The sequence below is a fragment of the Elephas maximus genome, chromosome 7 (assembly GCF_024166365.1).
Source record: "Elephas maximus indicus isolate mEleMax1 chromosome 7, mEleMax1 primary haplotype, whole genome shotgun sequence".
In the NCBI taxonomy this organism is placed as follows: Eukaryota; Metazoa; Chordata; class Mammalia; order Proboscidea; family Elephantidae; genus Elephas; species Elephas maximus.
In genome coordinates this window covers 68177973-68203848 of record NC_064825.1, presented here as the reverse complement: position 1 = coordinate 68203848, position 25876 = coordinate 68177973, and the positions used below count along the sequence as shown (strand labels likewise).

At 41.0% G+C, this 25876-nt stretch overlaps 1 protein-coding gene across 8 annotated transcripts in view; it reads right to left on the bottom strand.

Annotated features, from left to right (window-relative positions):
* TEAD1 (TEA domain transcription factor 1) overlaps positions 1-25876 on the bottom strand; it is a 299630-nt gene that overhangs the window by 21166 nt on the left and 252588 nt on the right. For all 8 annotated transcript variants that reach the window (XM_049890429.1, XM_049890431.1, XM_049890424.1 and 5 more), the window contains one exon: positions 21851-22024. In XM_049890429.1, coding sequence (XP_049746386.1) covers positions 21851-22024 — 174 coding nt within the window. The remainder of the gene's footprint in view (positions 1-21850; positions 22025-25876) is intronic.

Sequence of the window (25876 nt, the reverse complement as noted above, 5' to 3'; positions counted from 1 at the left end):
GAAACTCAAAGTTAAATTTAGTGCTCAACTGCAGTCATTAACTCATTCCAGGTGTTTCTAATAATGGCTAACAACCAGTGTATAGCTCCTTTTATTTGTTTCCAATCTGATTTTACTTGTACTTGTCTATAAATTTAATAAGCTTCCTCGTAATTTGGTCTTTGGAATTATAAAAAAACCCAGTGCCGTCGAGTTGATTCCGACTCATAGTGACCCTGTAGGACAGAGTAGAACTGCCCCATAGTGTTTCCAAGGAGCACCTGGCAGATTCAAACTGCGGACCCTTTGGAATTATACGGGGCATAAATCCTAAACAAATAAAAATACCCAGGCGTGCATTTTTCTCAGATTTAAAGGTTTAATGGTTGGTTCCATAAAACTGCAGTGAGGTGGTAAAGGATATATGTCTTCCCTCTATCTGCATCTGAGCTACTCAAGGCCAAGAGTAGCTGGGTCCACCGGAGCTCCAGCTTCCAGGGCAAAGGCTACGAAGTACTGCCAACTAATCCTGGGCACACAAGGGGCTCTGAAGACTGCAATTACCACCACACAGTCCACAAAGCAGTCATGGACGTTCTCATGACTGTGCTAAAATGGGTCTTCAAGAGCTGCCACTGCCTCATTGTTTTGCTATCATCTTGGAACACATCTCTCAGAAACATGTCTTACGTGTTTTGCAGTAATGGATTATTGGTGACATTCTTCTTTACTGTGGGATTTATGCTCTTGCTGTTACAAAGTAACTCATGCCAAAAATTTTTTAGCACTTTTTAAAAAGCATAAACATGCATATGGTTATAAAGAAAATATAACTGTAAAAAGATTGTACAGTTTTATTTTTACCCACGAGCTAGTCAACCTCCCCAGAGGTAACCAGTGTTACCTGCTTTATGACTGTCCTTTTAGAGCTATTCTAGCATATTCCAATATATATTCTTTTTTTGCACAAATAATTGCATATTATATTCACTTTTCTGAATCATTCTTTTTGACAAAAAAAAATAATGATATACCTTAGAGATCATACAGTACTGATATGGGATATCAGTATTCAAAAGAATTTAAAAAAAAAAAAGCCATTCTTTTTAGTGGTTGCATACTATTCCATTGTTCAGATATACCATTTTTTAAAAAAAATTTTTTTTGTTGTTGTTGAGAATACACACCAATCCAACAACTTTACGTGTACAATTCAGTGACATTAATTACGTTCCAGTTGTACCACCATTCTCTCTCTCCTTTTCTGTACTTTTCCTCTCCGGTTAATATGAACTCATTGCCCCCAAAGTTTCCTATCCTTTTCAGGTTGGATGCACCATCATTTAACATGTGCCCTACTGATGAATATTCAGGATGATTTCTAACAGTGCCACGATAATGAGTTTATGGGGAACAAGACTTTTCCTGTGCATTAAAAATTCTTTTTCTTGGACTAATCGACCAAAACTATCACAACCTCCACCAGGCTGAGCCTGGAACAACTAGATGGTGCCCAGTTACCACCACCAACTGCTCTGGCAGGGATCACAATAGAGAGTCCAAGATAGAGTTGCAGAAAAATGTAGAACAAAATTCAAATTCATACACACACACACACACACACAAATAAATAAAAACAGCCTTGCTGGTCTAACAGAGACTGGAGAAACTCCGAAAGTATGGCCCCCGGACACTCTTTTAACTCAGGACTGAAGTCACTCCTGAGGTTCACATTTCAGTCAAAGATTAGACAGCTCTCTAGGGCCAACGATAACACACGTGAGGGATGTGCTTCACAGTTCAACCACGTGCACGAGACTAATGGCCACACCAGCCTAAAAGTGAAGATGAGAAGGCAGTAAGGGACAGGAAAACCGGATGAAGGGAAACAGGAAACCCGGGGTGGAGAACGGGGAGAGTGTTAGCGACCAATGTTGCAAAAACAATTTGTGTATTAATTATTTAATAAGAAATTAATTTGCTTTGTAAACTTTCACCTAAATCACAATAAAGAAAAAAAAATTTCTTTTTCAACTTTGAAAAATGAGTTTACATGTACTGTGAATAAAATGTTAGCTAATATTGAGTGTGTAAATTAAACAAGGAACCCTGGTGGCAGGGTGGTTAAGAGCTTGGCTGCTAACCAAAAGGTCAGCAGTTTGAACCCACCAGCCACTCCTTGGAAACCCTATGGGGCAGTTCTACTTCGTCCTATAAAGTCACTATGAGTCAGAATAGGCTTGACGGCAAGTAGTTTGGTTTTAATTTAAACAAGCTAGTTCTCATATAATCAAGTCTGCTGTTTCTGGCGTAAGGCTGAGGGGTGGGAGGGAGCGAAGGGAGATAGAGGGGGATTAGCAATGAGTGAGGAGTCAATGGTAGAACAAATGAAATTGTTTTTTAAAAACTTTCAAACATACTTAGGTAATTTAACCAGGAGAGAGGTTTCTTAAGGGTTACACCTCATCAGAGATAACAGGAGTCAGATTGTATAGGACTTTACAGAACACTGTGAGGGTTTCAAATTTTTACTATGGTGAAGTGTTAACTGGTGCTGTATGAAACAAATATCTGTGGTTGGAGAACCGTGGATGAAATAGTTATTATTATTTTTTTTAATCATAAAAAACTTCCTAGGCATAGTGTTTTCTTTCATTTTTTAATTGTGCTTTTTTTAATTTATTTATATAAATGACATTATTTTTGACAAGCAAAAGATTTAAACTCTAAACAAACTTGAACACTTAAAGTCTGAAGTAAACACAGAAATAAAATATCCAAAATAATCTGCCAATATATACAACTTAAAAATGTTCACCAAGTTTAGAATGCTTTTTACCATGACTTGACGTTAGCAAAATCACTTAAAATTTTCACAATTCTTATGTTTCTACCCATATGAATTTCTGTGCTTGGGTAATGTTAGTCAAAGTAGCTGACCAGTAGAATGAATCATTTTGAAGATTCCCTTCTTCCTTTCTATGACAAAATTATTGTCACTAAATATTAGCACTGGTTCATCGTTTTACATTTTAAACACAAAAACTCCAAGCAGTCACGGAGAATGACAGAAAAGAAGTAACTGAAGTTCAGAAGTGAAGTAACTCAATTACTGTACTGTCGTTGCTCATTTCCAAATCTGCTGTTTAACCACAGGAAAAGTAGCACCGTAAGGGCTGCAGAATTGAACCAGCTCATATGATTCCAAACTGGTAAGAACTTCCTCTGAAAATGAATATGAGAAAGTGTCTGCACATGTTATTAAATGAAAAGTAATATAATGGCTAAGTACACCTACTCCTCACTTATTGACTATCTCGTTAATCTGACATTTTGCATGTATGACAATAGTAAAAAATCTACTATCCGACTATTCTGCACGTTAATGATGCATGTTGGGCACTAACAAATCTGAGGTGTAAGATGAGAGTAATGCTGGCTGTGATGGTTAAGATCATGTGTCAACTTGGCTGGGCTACGATTCTCAGTGGTTTGGCAATTATGTAATGATCTAATTTGGCAGTTATATAATGATGTAGTCATACTCCATTTTGTGATCTGATGTGATCATCCTCCATTTTTGCATAATGCCAATTTTCACATAATGACCTGGTCTTTGGAACCTAACCATGTCAATAAGTGAGGAGTGGGTGTAATATAAGTATGCTAATTTGAAGCATATAAGGTCCCTAGATGGTGCAAACAATTTGCCTTTGACTGCTGCTAACCTAAAGGTTGGCAGTTTAAACCCGTCTAGCTGTATGTACCGAGGAAGAAAAGATCTGGTGATCTGCTTCTGTTAAGACAGTCAAGAAAACCCTCTGGAGCAGCTCTACTCTACACATATGGGGTCAACATGAATTGGAATCAACTTAACAACAATCTGAGACACACATGTACATATATGTATATACATGTATACACACACGTATATACATATATACGTGTGTGTTTGTATGTATGTAAGTATAAAATGAAAACTCAATACTAATTGCAGTAATTACTTAGGATTTAGGCCAACAAAGGACTTTTCTTTGGAGGGGAGTAGAACTGTGGGTGCACTGTAATAATAAAAAGAAGACTGATTTTCAGACGGTTTTGCCATTGTTTCTCAATTTTCTAAAGACAATGAACCCCCTTTTCTAAAGACATTTTCTAAAGACAAAGAACCCTGACACCTGTGGCAGATCATTCATAACACCTTAGAATTCCTAAAATAATTTTAATTAGTTTTAATTTGGAATGGGTGACCTGTAGTTATGACAAGAATTATCAAAAATGAGATAATTTAAGAATACACCCTATAAAAACCTGCCTTCAGAAACTACTCTACTAAATTACGAATTTAAAGTTGTAAAGATTAACTTTTTTACATAAAATATAACATTCAGAAAAGTGCACAAATCATATGCTTATAGCTTGAACAATTTTCATAAAGTCAATATGCCCATGTAACCAGCACGCAGATGAAGAAACGGAAGGGACCCCGCACCTCCCAAGGGGAACCATTATCCTAACTTCTGGTATTACACATTAGTTTTGTCTGTTTTTTTGAACTTTAAATAAGTGGAATCACACAGTGTTTACTCCTTGGTGTTTAGCTTCATTCACTCAACACTGTATTTCCACAATTCATCAATGTTGATGTGTGCAGCTCATTCATTCCCATTACTGTACAGTATTCCATTGAATAGATAATACCACAATTTATCCTTTCTACCTCGGATGGACATTTGAGATGTTTCCGAATTGGACCTATTATGAAGAGTGCTACTGTGAACATTCTCACATATGCTTTTTGATGAACACATGCATGCATTTCTGTTGGATGTTTCTAGAAATGGAATTGTGGGGTTGTAGGGTATTTTAGCTTTCCTACAGATAAGAGACACAGATGGGCTTTGAATTATCTTTTTTTTTTTTTTTTTTACAGTTTGAGGAAAGTTTACATTTCGTTATTAGTGTACATTTATTAAGTTAGATCTTAAAAGGCTTCCCAACTAATTATAAATAACTGATTCACTATAACAACAGCTTTGCAATTATCCTTGAACATGGAAAATAATCATGTGACTATCCAACCATATCACAGCTGCTCTTCAGGAATTTTCTAGGAGGAGGTATTGATGTGAAAGAAAATTGTTATGTCAGCTAATGACACTATGGCTATCCCAGAAAGAAATGTGGTCACTAATCTCCCATGAAGCAAAGGTAATACCAGAGAAAGAATGCCATATTAAATCAACAATGAAGGAGGCAAACTGTAATGAGTCTAGTATTTGAGCTGAATTCATTACCCAACCTAGTGACTCATTTTCCCTACAACTGAAAACTCTAGGTGTAAAGCAAACCTATTTCATGTGGTTCTGGAGGCAAGAAAATCAGGGGGGACAAAAAAAGTGCTGGTATCAGAGAGAGAAAAAATTCTTGCCTAATCAGCTTTTATTTGACCACAGGCTGTTTTTAAAAAGCAAATAAATACAAAAATGCAAGCAACAGCTAAAAACGAACAAACCTACCTTCCCAGCACAAATTTCAAATTCAAACCACATCCTACCCTCTGGGGACAAGCCAGCTCAAAATCTTGGTCATGGGCCAGGTTCTGAAGTGTTAAAGAGTGACCTGAGCAACATTCTGGATAAATACGTCCAAACGCAGGAATATTATTACCATGATATAATACTTGCTGTGCTGCTGAACAGTCCTAATTGTTAAGACAGTTCTTTTTCCTGTGGTATTAGCTTCCTATTGCTGCTGTCACAAATTTACTGTCTTAAAACAGGACAAATCTATAACCTTACAGCTCTGTAAGTCAGAAGTTTGACAAGGGTCTCATTAGGTTAAGGTCAAGGTGTCAGCAGGGTGCCATCCCTCTCTGGAGGCTCCAGGGGAGAATCTGTTTTCTTGCCTTTTCCCACTTCTAGAGGCTGCCCACATTCCTTGTCTTCTGACTTCCTATCACCAAAACCAGCAACACTGGACAGAGTCCTTCTCAGCTGCCCTCTCTCTGGTTCTCTTATGTGTCCTCTTTCACTTTCAGGAACACTGGGCCCTCCAGATAATCCAGGATAGTCTGCTGATTAACTGGTTGCCATCTAGTTATTTAGACAACTCCAACTCATAGTGACCCCCATGTGTGTCCGAGTAGAACAGTGTCCCATAGGGTTTTCAATAGCTGGTTTTTCAGAATTAGACTGCCAGGCCTTTCTTTGAGGTGCGTCTGGTTGGACTCAAACCTCCAACCTTTTGGTTAACAGCCGAGCATGTAAACCATTTGCACACCCCCCAGGGCTTCATCTGCCGATTGTTGTTGTTGTTTTTAGCTGACTTCCAAGTTGATTCTGACTCACGGCTACCCCATGTGTGCAGAGTAGAACTGCTCGCTCCATAGGGTTTTCAAGGCTGTGACCTTTCAGAAGATCGCCGGGCCTGTCTTCCAAGACACCTCTGGGTGGTTTTGAACCATCAACATTTTAGCTACTAGTCAAGCGCTTACCAGGGACTCCATCTGCTCATTAGCAACCTCAATCCCCCTTTGCCATGCAATGTAACGTATTTACAGACACATGGACAGCTTCAGGGAGCCATTATTCTGTCTACACGCCTGTTAAGCTCGAGCTGCTTCTCCATAACTTCCACACAGAGCTTCCGAGCTGCACCCATTTAAGAACACTCTGTGTGCCAATTCTGCACGTTCCCCTTAGTCTCATCTTTCCTCTGCCCCTTCTCACTCACAAGGCTCTTCGGGTCCTATTTCCCAGGGTTCAACATTAGTTTTACAAAACTTCATCCTGGTTTCAGACTGCCATTCCATCTATAGATAAGGATCTTTGTGGCTCCTGGCTCTTCATTTGTCATTATGTCATCCCAGACATGTATTATCCACGTATCTGAATGACAGCATCGATAGCAGGAATGTGATTTGGAGTTACTTATTTGTGCCTCAGTTTCCTCATGTTTAACACAGAGAAGACTGCTTCCAAAGTCCACTGTGATGATGTGAAGAGATAATGCATATAAAAGTCATCTGTAAATTCTAACAGGCCACGCATATGACAGCCATTAAGAATTCCAATAATCAATCCTTGTTAACTTGTTGATTTAAAATATTGAGTAGGACAGAGATTAGCACAGAGCTACAGAGGTTTCCCCCAATGTAGACAGTGGTCCATAATCAATACAACGGATTCCACCGTAGCCCCAATCCACACTCGTCAGGTGAGCTGCACAAGGGGAACAATGGCTTTTTCTGAATGAAAGAATCAGGACTTTTTTTGTATTTGAGTTTATGACAAGTCTTATATTTTGGGTATACCTTCTCAAACATGTACAAAATTATCATCTCTTCCACAAAGACATGATTAAAGAGATGCTACAGAATTATTTCTGGAAATAAAAAAGGCAATCATTAACAAATGTCTGTTGAATGAATTAACGACTTTGTCAAGGATTTCATTTTATTTGGATCCACAATCAACACCCACGGAAGCAGCAGTCAAGAAATCAAACGACATACTGCATTAGGCAAATCTGCTGCAAAAGACATCTTTAAAGGGTTAAAAAGCTAAGATGTCACTTTGAGGACTACGGTGCAGCTGACCTAAGCTATGATATTTTCAATTGCCTCATATACATGTGAAAGCTGGACAGTGAATAAGGAAGACTGAAGAAGAATTGGTGCCTTTGAATTATGGTGCTGGCAAAGAATACTGAATATACCATGGACTGCTAGAAGAACGAACAAATCTGTCTTGGAAGAGGTACAGCCAGAATGCTCCTTAGAAGCAAGGATGGCAAGTCTTCGTCTCACGTACTTGGGACATGTTATCATGATGGGCCATTCTCTGGAGAAGGACATCATGCTTGGTAAAGTAGAAGGTTGGTGAAAAAGAGGAAGACCTTCAAGATGGATTGACACAGAGGCTTTAGGAATGGGCTCGAGCACAGCAACGATTGTTGAGGATGGCGCAGGACCAGGCAGTGTTTTGTTCTATTGTACACAGGATCATTATGAGTCGGAACCAACTTGATGGCACCTAACAACAAAGTCTAGTTGCAGACAAGCCCTGGAAAACAATATACATGCACAGCAAAAGCAGGTCACAATGCCAGGCAGAAAATGCCACCAGCATCAGAAAGGAAAAGAAACAAAAAACGCAATGTCAACAAGTTTCCCAAATTCTTCCCCAAATCATTCATCTCTTACTCTCATTACTTGGCTCCTGCAACTTAGACATTTAAGGCCCCAGATGGATTTCTGGGTTGGCTTCTCCTCTATTCCCCATCATCCAGTAAATCCATTTATTCACAGAAGTGTTTTGCCGTTCCTTTCCTTTTCTTTTTTTTTTTAAGTACTGAAAATACAAGCAACGACAAACCCAGAAAACCCAGCATTCTTCAAAGAGTGATCCTTCTCATTTCATGGGTGAGGGAAAAGGAAGCCTAGCAGGCCTACTCTGACACTTGGGGTCACTATGAGTAGACACTGACTAGACGGCTCCTAACTACAACAGTCAAGTGAGACCCAGACTCCTCTGAGGGGAAGGCAGGGCCAGGGGATAGCAAATGCCCTTGGAAAGGCTCAGGGTGGGAGGCCCAGGTCAAGGCGGCAAAAGGACCAGGTAGTGAGTGGGAAGTGAGCACTGCTGCTACTGTTGCCAAGTGAAGAAAGGCAGTGTGCAGCTCACTCAGAAGCAGCATTTGGCTGATGACAACCACTTTTGTCACTAAGGGGAAGCAGATGACCCATAAGGGCACGGGCACCCGGGTCAGAACAGGAGCTGGAGCAGACACTCCCTGCCTACCCCATCCCTCCCTTCCACCCCAGAGAGCCTGGAAGGGCTGGGTCGGAATTACTTGGTTGCAAAAATGAAAACATCAAGAGGATTGTTCCTGACAAGAGACAATGTAATAGGCACTGATGGATGCAAGACGACACTGATGTTTTCAAACCACCACTTTGAACCTCTCCTCTTCATCCTTTCTGAGCAATGATCAAAGGACCAAGATTTCAAATTGTGAAGCAATTTTTTCCAATGGCAGCATCTGGCTCCTTGGCAGGCAGCACCGGGAACTGAGCTCTGCTGTGGGCAGGTTTCCAGGCCTGCCACATGGTGTGGCTCGACCAGGCAGGTCATGCCGCGCGGGCCTCGCAGCTGCTCCCACAGGCGCCAAAGGACAATTGTTCTGCACTGGGCGAGCCGTGAGCCGTCAGACAGAAGTGCCCCAAGGGGCAGCACTGGGCAGGGGGTCTGGAAGAAGCTGGCTGCTCCCAAACCCACCGTACCCGATTCATTTGCATACATTTGCATCCTGGCCAAGATCACCAAAGCCAGCCCCCATTGGCATCCGGAGGCCTGGGCTGGGGGCGTGGGGAGGGAAGCTGGGATGACCATGGGACAATTCCCCAGTAAGGCAACTTGCATTCGTGGAGGGTGAAAGGTGCTGCCCACAGGGAAACAGGTCTTTGAGCAGGTTCACTTGGGGCCATTGTGCCCCTGCCCAGCACAACAGGACAGCACCTTTATGTCTCCTGCCACATCTGTTTTAAATAAGAATAATAGGGATAAACTCAGCCAGGCTCTTCAAGTTACATCCCGCTAATTATGGCATATATTTACATCTACAGAATAGAAGATTTTAAAAAACACCACCAAGGGCCCCTTTATTGTGCAGACTGAGACCCCCATTTGAATTTCATAAACACTCAGTACTTCAAAGAATCTTAAAAAAAAGTGCTCTAATTACAATTATGTACTGCCTGAAAGGCGGGTTGTTTGCATTGCAAATTCCTACAAATACCAGCATTCATTAACAAAAATTCAATTAATATCACCCACACAACTTCAGGTAACTGCCACTGGCAATTTCACGCTGTGGCTGGGATGAAAGAGCCAGGGTCTCAGCCCCAACTACAAAGCAGACACACAAGCCAGTTTGTCCCCATCAGGCAGTTAATGAAGATGGGGCGCCCCGCTGAGCCGGTCCTTAACCATCACATTCATCAGGTGTGTGAACAGCAGCCCGGAGACCACCCTTACCAAACCCGGAAAAAGAACCTTTTTCTGGTTCAGCATTTTTTCTGCATGAAAAATCTTACATAGAGCAAGAAAACCAACAACAACAACAAAATATCAGTTATACGCAGTTAGCTAACAAGCGCAGGGTTACCAAATAAAATACAGGGCAACTGGTTTAATTTAAATTTCAGATAAACGAGTGATTTGTTAGTATATGTATGTCCCAAATATTGCATGGGTCATACATATACTAAAAAGTATTCATTGTTTTCGTGAAATTCAAATTTAACTGGAAGGCCTAGCCAAATCTGGCACCTCCAGTAAAAAGTCGCTTTTACCAAAAAGAAAAATTGGGACTTTCCCTCAAATTCTCACTGTTGTACAAAGGCATCTTACACTTAAGATATTTTAAGTGGTTAAAAAAATGAAGTTGGAGAATAATACGTAGGAATAATCCTCTTTTAATAAAAATAACAAATATATATGAATATACATATATAAAAAAAAAATAGTCAGGAAGAATTCCCAATCTTGGGATATGGCTGGTGAATATGTATAACAAGGAGCTCTCACTTTTTAGCCTACGTTCTTTTGAACTACTTGATGTACCACAAGCTTTTTTTTTTATATTACTTTTGTAATTTAGAAGATAAATTAAAATGGGGACTAATATGGACTGAATTGTGTCTCCTAAGAATATGTTGTAAATCCTAACCTCTACGCCTGTGGTTATAATCTCATTTGGGAATGGACTGTCTTTGTTATCTTAATTAGGAAGAATTTAGTGTAGGGTGTAACTTCGGTCAATCTCTGTTGAGATATAAAAGAGATTAAAAGCAACCTAGAAGTACAGATGGTGGAAGACTGGTGACAAGCCACACGAAGATCTCCAAAGAACCCAGAAAACACGCTGAAGAGACAACGACCTTCCTCCAGAGCTGACAGAGAGTAGAGAGAAAGCCTCCCCCTAGGAGCAGGCACCCTGAATTCGGACTTCTAGCCTCCTAAACTGTGAGAAAATAAATTTGTTTAAGCCATCCACTTGTACTGGAAGAGTGGGGTGCTGCTCTAACAGATACCTAAAACATGGAAGTGGTTTTGGAATTGGGTAATGCATAAAGGGTGGAAGAGTTTTAAGGTGCCTAATGCTAAAAGCCTCAATGGCCTGAAGTGACTGTTGGTAGAATTATGGACATCAAAGGCAATTCTGGTGAGGTCTCAGAAGGAAGTGAGAAGAGCCATAGAGAAAGCTTCTATTGTCTTAGAGAATACATACGGCACCAGCACCAGAATGTTGCCAGAAATGTGGGCGTTAAATATGCTTCTGGTGAAGCTTAAAAGAAAGTGATGAACATGTGACTGGACAATGGAGGAAGGGTGATGCTTTTTATGTAATGCCAAAGAATTTGTCTAAATTTTCAAATGATTGGTGAAAGGTAAACATGTAAATGATGAACTTGGATACGTACCTGATGAGATGTCTAAGCAAGATCTTAAAGAAGCTGCATTGTTTCTTCTTGCCAATTACAATAAAATGAGAGAGGAAAGAGATGGACTTAAAAATGAATCATGAAAAATGAAAACACAACTTAAAGATTTGGAAAATTCTGTTGTACATATTAAGGACATATGTCCTAAAATGTTCACCAAGGACATGACTACACAGTCTTTTGTTAAAGAGATTAAGCCGGTGACTGATGGATCTAACCAGCTACCACAGCAGAAAACCCAGCAGCTTAGACTGAAGGGGACAGAGAAAGAATGAAAGGAAAGAACATTATTTGTCTTTTGGAATTCTACAGGCAGGAAACAGGCCAGAGGAGCTACATCTGTTGTCCTCTAAAAAAAGAAAAGGACCATCCCTGGAGCAGCTCAGAGCCCAGCAGAACTGTCTGAAGAACACAGAAAGCAAGGTTTTCTCACTTTCAAGGGGTGGGGCCAGAGTCTCCTGGATCTCAAAGGGTGAGTCCACAGCCTCCTAGGTTTCAGAGTCGGATCTTTGCCAACACGGTTCCAGAGTGTGGGGCTGCTGATATGGTGTACCAGGGGCGGGTGGGGCTACCACCCAAAACTGAGGGGGTGATGGTGCCATTCCCAAAGGCCAGAGCAGAGCCTGCTGCACGCAGCCAAGGGTGTGGGGTCGCCACTCAGATGGACTAGAAGAATGGGGCTGCCCAAACTTGAGGGAGCAGAGTTCCCATCCCACTAGGCCTGGCAGAAGTGAAGCCCAGGGCTGAGGGGCCTGCAACCAGAATCCAGAGAGCATGGTCAACACCCAGAGTCTGTGAGTAGGTCCACTGCCCAGACTGTCTCAGAAAACAGAGGATTACTTTCAAGCCTTGAGAGCTGATGTAATTCGTTCTGCTGGGTTTTGGACTTGCTTGGTGCCCATTATCCCTTCTTTTCCCCAACTTCTCCCATTTGTAATGGAAATGCCTACCTTGTGCCTGTTCCACTATTTTACTTTGGAAACAGATAACTTGTAGATTTCACAGGTTCACAGATGAAAAAGAATTTTGCTCCAGGATGGAATACAGCTAAAGTCTCACCCATATTTCATTCAGATAATTCAGAAGAGATTTCAGACTTGGAGATGATTTAGGACTTGTGGGACAATGTGATGGGGTGAACGTGCTTTGCATGCGGCAAGGACATGAATTTTGGGGGCAAAGGGTGGAATGCTATGGATTGAACTGTGTGTTCCCAAAATATGTGTTGTATATCCTAACCTCTAGACCTGTAGTTATAATCTCATTTGGGGATGGGTTTTCTTCATGTTAATTAGGCAGAATTAGTGTAGGATGTATCTTGAATTGATCTCTTTTGAGATGTAAGAGAGATTAAACACAAACTAGAAGAAGAGATGGGGGATGACTGATGCCCAAACCACATGGAGATCTCCATGGAACTAGGAAACAAGCTGAAAACACAAAGACTTTCCTCCAAAGCCGACAGAGAAAGCCTTCCCCTAGGGCTTGCACCCTGAATTCAGACTTCCAGCCTCCTGAACTGTGAGAAAATAAATTTCTATTTGTTAAAGCCATCCTCATGTGGTATTTCTGTTACAGCAGCACTAGATAACTAAGACAGAGGTGGATGGGTGGGATGTACCTTGGGTCTCCACCTGCACAAGGAGAAGGGATTTTGCACACTACCAAAGGTCTAGGACTAATTTAGGGCACAGTGGTGGTTCAGCAATAGAATTCTCACCTTCCATGCAGGACATCTGGGTTCAGGTTTGATTCCCAGCCCATGTACCTCATGAGCAGCCACCACCCATCTGTCAGTGGAGGGCTGCTGTATTGCTTTGATGCTCAACAGGTTTCAGTAATGTTTCCAGAGTAAGACAGACTAAGAAGAAAGGCCTGGCAATCTACGTCTGAAAATCAGCCAATGAAAACTCTATGGATCACAATGGTCCAATCCCAACTGATCATGGGGCCAATTTGATGGCTGCTAACAACTGGTCTAATTTAAGACAAATGAACAAGTTCCCTAAGGGATTTATGACTATATTCAGGTAATCCACCTACCTCTTGCAAATGTGGATGTAGAAATAAACAACCCCCCAGATTATGCTACTTTAATCCTTTCCTTCTCAGGCTCTGCTTGAGCTGTAACGGTAGCAGTCATAGAGCAAGGCCAATGGCGCCGCCATCAACGAGCAAGTGCTGGAGATGCATGGACACAGTGTGTGTCCGCTTCCCTGGGACCTCTGGTTAGCAGCAGCTCTCGGTGGAACAGTTGGCTTAGGATCTTTGTCTGTAACCACGGCAGGGAACAGAGTTAAGCAGCCCCACACAGGAGAGGACAGAACCCTGATCTTGGCTTTAACAACAACTGAGCCAAATGACCCAGGACAGAAAGCATTAGAGTAACAGATGTCAGACAGATTCTCCCATAAGGTCAGGAAAACTTTCAATTTAAGAGAGTCTGCCTGGATGCCCTGAAGGCTTAGAGTTCAATGTTGTAAAGAGGGGTTAAAAAAAAAAAAAACAAAAAAACTTATCATTGGTGTGACTGGGGTTAAGGGATTGGGGAAAAAGCAGAGTAACCAAGCTGTCCTGTTCTTCAAATTCTTTCAAGATTCAGTTCTAATGCCATGTCTTTGTGAAGCTTTCCAGAATGTTCTCAGATAAAAAGGGTTCCACCTCCATGCTTCCACAGCAACCTCTGTCTACCCTTCCATGACTGCTCCTATCCCCTGGTGCTGTCACTTATCTGTCTATGAGTCAACCACTCTTCACCAGTCCAAGGTGAAGTCAAAACCTTCTAACTCATGTCTGTTTTCCAGCTCTGTAGGAATAAAGTAGATTCTGGTGAATGTTTGTTAAGTAACTCTAGTAATGTGTTGCCGTTGAGTCAATTCCGCCTCACGGCAACTCCAAGTATGTAAGAGTAGAACTGCACTCTGTAGGGTTTTCAATGGCTATGATCTTACAGAAGTATCTTGCCAGACCTTTCTTTTTGCGGCACTGTTGGGTGGATGTGAACCGCCAATCTTTCGGTTAGTAGCTGAGCATAAATTGTCTGTGCCACCCAAGGACCCTTCAGTGATGTGTGTATTTCTTACTATTGTATTTTTATGCAAATAACATGTGCCTCCTATGTTTGTTTGCCAACTGAGCCCTCCCCCACAAGATATTTTCGTAAGCATAATATACTAATTTTTTAAACAGGAACATATAAAAAAAAAATAGGCATAGTGGCACTTATGAAAATACCTCAGAGGTATAGGGCGCGGTTGGCAAACAAACTTAGAAGGTGTGTGTTACTTGCATAAAAATACAGTAATTCAAATAAATAAAACATTTCTACAAGAATGTGACAACTCAAGAGATAGCTAAGAAAAGCTTTTTGTATGAGTCTCGAGTTCTCTTTTATAAATTCCTTGAGGGTGATTACTCAACAAACTATAAGGTGTTTACTATGAGCCATCTAAGTTAGTGTGCCCCATGTACAGCATTTTCTCTATGACTGATATGCAGTATCATGACTGAAATGACTAAATGAAATAAAATAATTCAAAAAAACTAATTTGCAAAAAACAAAACCAACAGTTGGAAATCTATTATATACTTCGCACTGCTGGATAAACAAAGATTGGTGATAGGGTTCCTGCTTTGGGGTGGGAGGGGGAGCACAATGAAGTTTAGGACACAGGGCTGTGACAGTGGGAAGGAAGCAAAATTAGGCAGCGGCCAATGCAGGAAAGTGTTAAAAGCCCCAGAAAGCTTTCTTATAAAATCAAATCAAAATGGGTAGGCATGCAAGTTTATCAATTCTCTATTGCTCAACTTGAAGCAGCAGGGCCTGCCTATCAAGAGATAGACCCTGCGTTATAACAATCACACACTCACAGTCCACTGGAAGAGAACTTAACATGTACTAGCTCCACAAGTACCTCTAAATATGGTGGTACTGCTAATCTTTCTACCACTTAAATCATCCAATCACTTAATATTGTTCAGGTAATTTCAAAACTCAACACATTTTGAGATGAGATAGAAGTAGAGAGAAATGGAAAACTCATTGAGCTGAAAGGTCCTTTTCTTACTAATAACTATTCGAAACATGTGGGAAGCAAATGATTCCATTTTGCTAACTTCCTCTTCCATGGATAGCAACAGGAACATTCAGTTCCAAATGATAGACTCCAGTCTACAATTCCAACCTAAATCATACAGAATCCAATTAGAAACAGACTGAAACAAAAAGGGGAGTCCATTCTGCCAGTTTCAATGCGCAACCAGTTTCTTCGCCTTAAATAAAGCCTAGTTGTTTTATTTATAGTGGATGTCAATTTTGTTGAGCAAATGTGGTTTCATTTCTACCAAGATAAAAGCATCTTCTAAAGGCTGCCTTCTTTCCAGATAACTTATTGCTCCTTTCTCTGTTTTACAGTCTTCTTACATCTGTTATAGTTGGTAAAACTAATGTTCCTTTTCTCTTCTTTAAAACAGGTTAAGAAAATGAAATCAGTGACTATGAGTACAAAGCATTATTAATAACCACAGAGTAATATCGTATATCCTGGTTTCTAAGATACCACTCATTTAGTAATAATTTGGGAGAAAAAAGAAACAGTGCATTAAATGTGCATAAAATTTGTTTTATCTTGACAACAGGATCCGTACCCATACAATCTCCTTTTCATATTATTTTATTAGTCCCAAAGTTTGAGACCAAATCTTCTGGTTGCTCTCTTCCAGTGGAGCTGTATCAGCAGTACTGCTCCCAGCAACCACATGTGACAACGCACATGGAGCACTGACAACTAGAGACGCTCACCCAAGCCTTGGTGCCCAGAGTTTTTATTGGGCGTTAGTCATGTAGACATGGTTGATGCCCGCGTGGCTGGCCTCAGTCCCCAGTCCTTCCAAAGATTAAGCTGATACCATGGGGCCCGAGCTTCCTATTATAAATCATATTTTTGGTACAGACTATCTGTCACGGCCTAAGACCTCCAGGTAAACAAAGACACTCTTATCAAGTAGGACATTTCAAAGTCTTATAGGCTACCTCCCAAAAGCCAAGGGCAAAGGCCAAAACTTTCTTTAGTCAAGGTTAATCCTCTACAGCACAGTAAGTATCATCTTCATCTGCCCTGCTTGGCACAATGAAAAAAACCTTTTATTATCAATTTGTTTTTGAACTCCTTTGTATCTCGTTTCCTCCCCCCCTCCCCCCCCGCCTTAAGTCTTCCTTCCTCATTCTTTTTAGGAACAACTATTATTCAGGTTAAACATAGCATATTCCCTCAATTTTAAGACATATATTTATTCCCATTTCAACAGTTCTAAAATTAGGATGCTTCTTACAGTTGACTTTATAACCACCTTGCCCACCTGAGGCAGAGGAGTAAGTCGGGAAGTCACTGTTATTGCCTGCCCTTTGTGGCCATAGCCAGTGTAGAAGGCATCTCACTGTTCTTTGTCACCTTAGTTATTTGTATTGGCAGCATCATACACAGTTGAGTTTTGGCTTACATGTGAATGCCTCATTAAAACATCTCAGAAAAATCACACGTTGATGCAGCATTGAAATGGTTATTATAATTCAGAGGGAATGTGAAACCAGATTTGTTGTAGGTGAAGCCAATATTTGTCACTGGCAGATAACCAGATTCCTTTCACACACACACCCCCATATAAAACAACGATCAGGTGCTGTGTAGGCCCTAAGAAGGGAATCTGTCCGCCCACAAGTGGACAGAGCTTTGCTTCACTGCAGCTTTGAGGTTCGTGCAGATGGGCTGCCAGTTACACGGCAGACAATCCAGTTAATTTTAAAAAACGAAAATGTCAACTGTCTTGGAATTTGATCATAGAATTTCCCAAGCTAGGAGAGGTGGGTGGAATTCAGTCATGCATTGTACAGGACAAAAACTCAAGCACAGCTTGCAGCTGACTTTCTAAAGAAGCTAATTTCCAGCCATATATAGGTTACTTAAGGAAATAAACAAAATTATGAATTTAAACAAATAACAAGTACAGATGAAACTAATACTTTCAGATGGGACTAAAAATTATGATCTCTATCCTAACAGTGTTTAATAGTGTCAAGATCAGGAACACGCATGTTCTGAACACGTTATTCATAAACCTTAAACCAACTGCTGCTGTCCAGTCGATTCTGACTCACAGCGACCCTAGAGGACAGAGTAGAACTGCCCCATAGGGTTTCCAATGAGTGCCTCGTGGATTCAAACTGCTGACCTTTTGGTTAGCAGCCACAGCTCTTAACCACTATGCCACCAGGGTTTCCTTCATAAACTTCAGAGCCAAAAATCATTGAACGAAATCTTTGGTGTGATGAAGATTTGGTAAATGTGCTCGTTCCCACTCTCTACATGTAAAGAAATTGAGTCACAGAGAGTCAAGTGGCTTCTGTGAAGTCAAATAGCTAATGCACGCCAGATCTGCTGGGCTCCAGAATACACCCTCTTGCCACCAAACCCACGCGTGGCCTCTTCAGGTACTCTTCTGATACTCTGTCACTAGAAACCATTCTAATGTGACGTCACTAACACAGAAGCCAGTGATGTTAACTGATGTCATACTGTTGTTGTTGTGTGTCGTCAATTCTGACTCAACTCATGGTGACGCCGTATGACACAGTGCAACTCCCCCATAGGGTTTCCTAGGCTGTAGTCTTCACGGGAGCAAATCTCCAGGTCTTTTCTCCCTTGGAGTGGCTGGTAGGTTTGAACCACCAACCTTATGGTTAGCACCTGAATGCATAACCGTTGCACCACTTCTCCCCTAGAGCAGCATACATATTCCTGCAATTTCATTATAGAACTTCAGAGAGAAACCATCAGTGCTGCTATATCTCAAGTACGTGACTATGCCCGGCACAGTGTGGGGCTCTAAAAAGGCACTAAAATCTGCTAAAAAAAAAAAAAAAATACTTCAAAGAGAGCATTAAACTTACTTATGAAACATCCACTGGAAGCATTTACTGATACCGAAGGATAGGTATTCTAAGAGTAATTCATTCTTACTGAGTTATTAGAGGAAGCTAATGGGATCTCAGATTGCAGCAAATTTTCAGCCTAATTTTAAACTGCCTTTCCTCATTTATTTTAACCTAGTTACAACTGAATTTCTTTAAAAGGTTAAGTAATCCTAACAATTATACTGAAGGAGTCATGTTTTCTATCATAGTCATAGAAGTGCTCAATTTTAATTCTGCATAACCTTAATTTAATAAACTAATATATGACCTAGGAGTAATTATTCCTAAATTTACACTGGGCACCATACTTTAAACATCTGCAATCTAGGCCTCATTATTTGGGGATTTGTGACTGAAGGGCCCTATTACTGAAACTGTTCATTAAAATTATCCATGGAATAAAACAGAGAGCGGTGATTTGGAAGTGACAACAAAAACAACTTTCTAAGCACACTCCACACCACTTTATATTCTAATAATATGCTAATTATAAAAATTCTTATTATCACTAAAAACCAATACTGTTTAATTTGAAAGTACTGAAAATTGTTTCTTTCATCATATCCTATTAATTTCTGATTAATATTCTTAATTAACTTGGGGAGGACTTTTTTAAATAACCTTCTTATAGTGGTTCGCCAACTTTTTGGTCTCAAGACCCCTTTACACACTTAAACATTACTGAAGACCCTGAATAGTCTTTCTTTATGTGGGTTTTATCTATCTATATTTTCTTCTGTACTACAAATTGAAACTGGTACAATTTAAAAATATTTATTTAGCACTTCTTTTAAAAATACCAATAACAGGCTCATTACATCTTTTTTTTTTTTTTTTACTAGACATACCTATAATCACACACATACACACACAGAGTGAGAACAGCCATACTGTTTATATTTTGCTAATCTAATATCCGGCTTAATGGAAAATAGCTGGGTTTTCATGCCTAAGTCTACATTCAATCTGTTACAATATGTTGTTTTGGTTTAAGTATACAAAGAAAATTAATTGCCTCACATAGATGTGTAATTAGGAAAGAGAAAGAGAAGAGTATTTTAATAGGCTTTTCAAATAACTGTGGTCATTTTTCTCTGATACTCCACCAAAACTCAACAAGTGGTAGTTTTTTAAAGGTTACCACAATGGAATGGAATCTGAACCCGTATCAATGAACTTTTCATACTCTATCTTGCACAATATCAAAAAACTACATTAGTTAATATCACCACAGATCTCCTCAGAAAAGTCTTTGAGTATATTAAGTTTACCAAGGTGAATACAAGTTTTCCAAAACTACAATTTTCACTTTAAAGCTTGAATCTCATCACTGGCAACAAACACTGCCAGTTGATTTTCCTGAAGGGGCAGGCTCATCGAGCTCATTTTCAAAGCGTGCTTGAGGTTCAAGATGTAAAAGAATGTATAAAGGACATTCCTGTTGTTAACTGCTTTTTTTTTTTTTAAACTATGAATGCATACCACTAATGGTGCCTGTGGCCTTGATTCACACTAAGGTATCGGCAGTTTTACGCACTGTTTTTGTACCATCAGTGTAAATATTAGCAGAGTGCAAGAGGTAAACAATGTCTCAGCGTCATAATGAAAACAGTTCTGATGCTGCAGACCCACTGAAAGAATCCTGAGGACCCCCATAGGGGTCCCTGGGCCATACAATACTGGAGTAAACTGATCCCTCAACTACAACTGACATCACTAGGTGGCAGTCATCAAAAGGGCAAAGTGGCTGTTACTGCTTTTTCAGGTTGTCCACATGTATTACCAACCCCAAGAACATTAATATAAATAGAAGGCTACTTTCACATTCCAAATTTCAATATGGAAACCTAGAAAAGAAAATCTAGTTACCATGGAAGGATTTTTGGAAAAAAAAAAACAAATAAACTACATTTAATATGCAAATTTCCCCCAAGGAATTTAAAATATGAACTTTTCTTTAATTCATCCATTTGTTCCCACATTTGTTCGGCTTTTTGTGTAGGACGCTTGTGTGGTATTGGGGATATGGAGAGTCTTAGGTTGACAGACCCTGTGGCTGGGATCCAGGAAACAGCACTGAAGTTTGATGGATCTGATTTCAAGTCCTCCAACCTACATACACGTAGCCTGTAGGTTTTATAGTCTTTGTATCTCTGAATATAAAGAGAAGCTTCCTCATCTCCAAGCCTCTGGTTTCTTTGCTGGAAGTGAGGTAAATTCTACTGAACACTGTGTGGACCGAGGCAGTGCACGTAGAGGTCAGCACAGTTTCTGGCACACAGCAGGCACTCTACAAATAGTAGCTGCTATTATATTATTATATTGCCCCCTGGAGGCACACAGACACACATACAAATAATCACCATGCAGCATAGAAACTGAATGACTACAGAAGGTGATGCAGGAAAAGAAAAATCAATGGTCTGATCAGGTGAGAAAGGCGCCGTAACAGAGGAGCCACCTGCCCCAAAGGAAGAGGAGAAGCTGGCCGGCTGGTAGAGTAGGAAAAAGGAAATAAAGCACTCCAACATACACAAAGATGGGCATAAGATGGACAGGTGGGGCAGAGGAGGGTTGGCAAAACCTGAGGCAGAAAACACGAAGGAACCAGGTTATTTGGGTCCTTATATGCCACGCTAAGGAGCACAAACATCGGAAACAATTCTCTTTCGATTCTTGTAAAGACTGAAAAACTGTAAACTCTCAGTGCTGGCAGGTTGTTATTCTCCTGCTGTCTCCCACACGCATATATACTCTCTCACTAACACACTCGCTCATACAAGTGCACGCACACTATGCCTTCTCTAGTGTCCCTGACCCGAGCTTAACTAACAGAGAGGGAGCAGCAAAGCACTTCTCAGAGGCCATGAACAGCCATACTCTAGCAGCTGGGGGAATTTGCCCCGTATTTAAAAATAGCAGGGAGGTATACACTGGACAAAACCATTCTATATCCTCTCTGACACAAAAATCTTGACACATACAACTTTATCTTCATTCCAGCTCCTTCTCTGCCTCGGGTTTTATGCTCCATGCAATTTATAGGCCACTTTGCTTAATCGAGCGGGAAGAAACAGAAAAGAGGGGATAGTGGCCTATGTTTTCCATTGTGATTTCAGCCATGTGTGAGGCCTCTTGCCATGGCATGAAGTGAGCCTTGAAGCCCAAAGAGGCTGCCCTCTCTCTCGCCCTTTGGCAGGGACAGGAGATGACCCTGGTGCACCATGTGGCTAGTTGCACAGGTGTAGGCCTGTCATCTCCTGGTGATTCTACAGATGTACACAAAGGCGCAATTGGCTCCAAACCATGGCCAAGTGTGCTGCACTGTGCTCATGTACAGAACACAGCCATTTGGGCAAAAACCATGAGAGTCACAGCAATATCTTACTCACCCAGAATTTTACGAGGAAGAAGGCATTTTGAGGGCCCTTTCCAAATAATTCCTTTAAGCCACCTTTCTTTTCAGGAAATTTATCATAAATTTGACGAATGTCCACTGATTCAAGCAACGGGTCGCTGTAAGAATGGTTGGCATGCCCAATGTGCACGAAGAGGTGTTTGTTGTACTGTAAGAAACCAACAGAAACATTCCTGTTATAAACCCTTTGACCAACCTGAAGACTTACCCGTCTTGAGATGGATAAAGAGCGGTAGTCTAGAAATTCCAGAATTAGGCCTTGAACAGCTTAAGGTCTGTGCCTTTGAAGAGATGTTAAGAAAAGTCATTGTAGCTTAGGGTTCAAACAATCACTGTCTTTTGTTGACAAAGCTATATATTTTCCCAAATGCCTAAAAAAATGTTTGTTTTCTGAGATAGCAATAAAGAGCAGCTTCAGTCACTCAACAAACCAACATACAATTCTACTACCCAGTTTTGCCTGACTCAACTGAAAATGACCGTAACACCCTTCAAAGCCCATTATTTATAGTAAGCCTGATGAGAAACATGTATGTAGAGTCATCCCCCAGAATGCACTTCTCGCCCCAGCTTCCCTACCAACAGTGTGGATATGCAGACTGGGCAACAATACCCACATCCTTCCCCAGGATGAGTGCTGAGCCTCTCTCACCAGTCCCCTTAGTGACAATGTAAAACTTCTGTACAATGACTGGCCAATATGTGGCAATCAGTACAAACTTAGGGTCAGAGGCATAGTCCATACAGAGGATCTACAAGGCTATCCTTGGCCAGAAAAAAGAACACAGGTGACTCATTCACAAAAGTAACAACAATAACAAAACCCCATTAAGTCATTTAACCTACAAAGGAAACCGTTTCTTCCCCTTACACTGGTATAAGACATGATAGCTAGATGACAGAGGCATGTGTCCAAATTAATGGTTCCTCAACCTGGCCTGCATCATCATCATCATTCGAAGACCATTTAAAGATCACGTGCCTTGGGCTCCACCCAGACTAATAAAATTGGAATATCTGAGACTAAGGTCAGGCATTGGTATTTTTTAGAGCTCCTTAGATGAATTCCATTATGCAGCTAGGTTCATGCACAGTGGTGCAGACACTACACTCCAGCCCTCCATGCCTGCCTCTCCTGCTGAATAGGCAGTAACGCCTACTCAGTATGACGCAGACAAAGATGTCTGGGGGACATGGGTTTCAGGGAACCCAAAAGGGTCTTTAAGATAAACCCATCATCTCCCTTCTTCACCTAGCACTTCCTACTTACTTTCCAAGTTTAAGCTGACATTTCTCCAACTGCTGTCCTTCTTCAGAGTACTAATCCCATAGGACGTCCCCAATAAAAGACCTGGTCAAAGCTGCCTAGCAGGAAGAGTATGGCATCTACACTCAGCCTGCTCAAGCCAAAACTTTGTGCCCACTACAAATTAGCTGCGACTAATGTCTCTTTATTAAAATGGGAACAGTGATGTCATCTGCCTCACAGGGGTGAAATGAGATACCACGTATAAAGAGCTTACTAGAGATCCTAACAAACAATAAGCTTGCAATAAATAGTAGCTATTATTACTATTTTTATACAATTTCTCCTCCTTAAGATTGACAGTAAATATTTGCATATTAAAAGCACTGCAGTAAAGAAACAAATTTTTTTTATTATTACTATTTTTTTATACAATTTCTCCTCCTTAAGATTGACAGTAAATATTTGCATATTAAAAGCACTGCAGTAAAGAAACAAAGAATAGGAACCTGTCAAGCATGCACAGGACATAGCTACTGTACTAGCTGCCTGGTGGATTTCAGGTAAGACTGAGAACCTGAGAACAACTATGTAAGGATGGAGTGTGCCTCCCCATGAAGAGAATTAAAAAGGAAAAGTAAAAGCCATGGTTTTGTTAGGGAGGTGAGGTTACAGGGAGTATTGATCTTTCCGTAAATTTTCTCAAATGCTGTCCCATCATCTTTTCAATTATAAGCAATCAAAGCCCACAGAAATGCATAAGGCACAGGCACCACTCAGAAGGTGCTTCCAGTCTCATTCGCGGTAAAATGAGAAAAAAATAACATAAGCAAAGTTGGGGGCACAGACATTGGTGCACACAACAATCAGAGATAAGATAAACACATGCCTCTGCCTGTTCATCCGCTAATTATACACCGTTACGGAATCAGAGGGGAAAAGGCGTTGCTCCTTCATTATCCAGTCAACTGGCTGTCTGTACGTCCATCCCTCCAACCCTCATTAATAACCTCTGCTTGCAGCTGCACCCTGCCTGCTCTGGGAGGTACCATTTCTGTCACTTCTTGTGCCCTGTGGGCAGGGATTTTATGGGAAAGAATGGAATACAAGCAGAGCCTTGGGGATACCTGTGGCTCAAATCTGAGTATCCCACTTGAGCTCCACACTGTCAGCTCTTCTGCCTTGCCCATGTGCAGAGCTGGAGTGAAGCTAAACAACGAGACTTGGAGTCTTTTTTCTCTTGACATTAAAAGGTTTCTGCACTGTACTGTACTCAGGGACCACAGCCCTGTCCTTGACATGTCAGGAGGTCAGGAAAGGGTGTGGAAGATAAAATGAACCACAGGTCAATGGGGGCTGTGAAGGCATGGTCAAGACGCGGGGTACTGATTGTAAGGCACGCATACTTAGCAGCCAGACACAAACCTGGATTCTCAGTTTGTTCATAGGTACAGTGGGGATATCTCACCTGTAAAACAGAACTGCTTTGAAGATTAAAGGAAATAATGGACAGAAAGTGCTTGGCAAAGGGCCAGGCATGTAAGAATGCTCAATAAGTCATAGCTGCTAAGATTATTATTGTTAGGGTGTATTGTTAGGTGAGATTAACTAGTTCCTGGGGCAGAAGTAAAAGAGCTTTCTTCCTTCAGCTATCCCTCCTGCCTAGCAAAGAAAAAATAAACATAAATAAGCCACCAGCTGGGAGCACGTTGTGAAGCCATGTGACAGCTCAAATCCTTGATTAATGCCCACTCATAACAAGCTCCTCAGCGGGTGGGCCTCTCCCCCGGGCCTGAAGGAAGGAAGAGGACTCTCTTCCACAGAGTGCTAACTATGTGCTAAGTGCTTCTTAAATAGGTGATTTCAGGTAATCCTGGCCTCACAGCAGTGCTGTAGGTAGGTTTTATTAGAGTCATTTTACAGATAAGGAAACAGAAGCTTAGAGATGAACTAACTCGCTTTAGGTCACACATCCGAGAATAGTGCTGGAGCGGAGACTAAAACTTGGACCTGTCAACGCCACAGCCCACACATCTGCTGTAAACATTCACCACACGGTCTCCCAGAAGAGCGAGCCTTGGCCCTTCAAACTCTGTTAGACCTACTGTTTCTGAGAGAAAGCTGATGTAAAAATTGAAAAGCTAAGTAGTGTTTTCAAAATTCTAAGAAATGAAATTAGAATTCAGGACAGTTATTCACAGATGCACCCAATAGAGTCCTCAAAGGTTTCTATTTTAAGGAAGCGACCTTTGTGCACAAGTGGCTGAAGTGAACTGAGAAGCGGCAGCCTGTCTTTACCAAAGGAAATCAGGCAGTGCTTCTCCAAGGCTGGTGACTTGAAACCAGATCCTGACCGCTGGCATCTGAATGGCTTTATCCCTGCCAAGAGGTGACTTTGTTTCTAAGAATACAAAGGACTAAAGAAGGTGTCCTGGAGACGACTGGCAGCATTGCTACAAACAGTCTCTCTCTTTCCCCTTACTTCAACCTGGATAGGTTCAGGAATTCCTCTGCCCCAAAACCTAGAGGGCTGAAAAGGAGAAATCTACCTGGTATGTTTGTGTTCAAGTTTCAATGAAATGAAAACTCTAAAAACCATTCGGTGAGGCTCTATCTACCTCTCATCCTGCCAGTTCTCCTTATAAGGGAAGAAGGTTAGGGTGGATTCTTTACCTCCGTTCTTCCTTCCCAAATAAGTCCTATTTTCTTTCCAGCAGCGGAGGTTTCCCTAAAACTAAAGGTGGCACAAAAAGG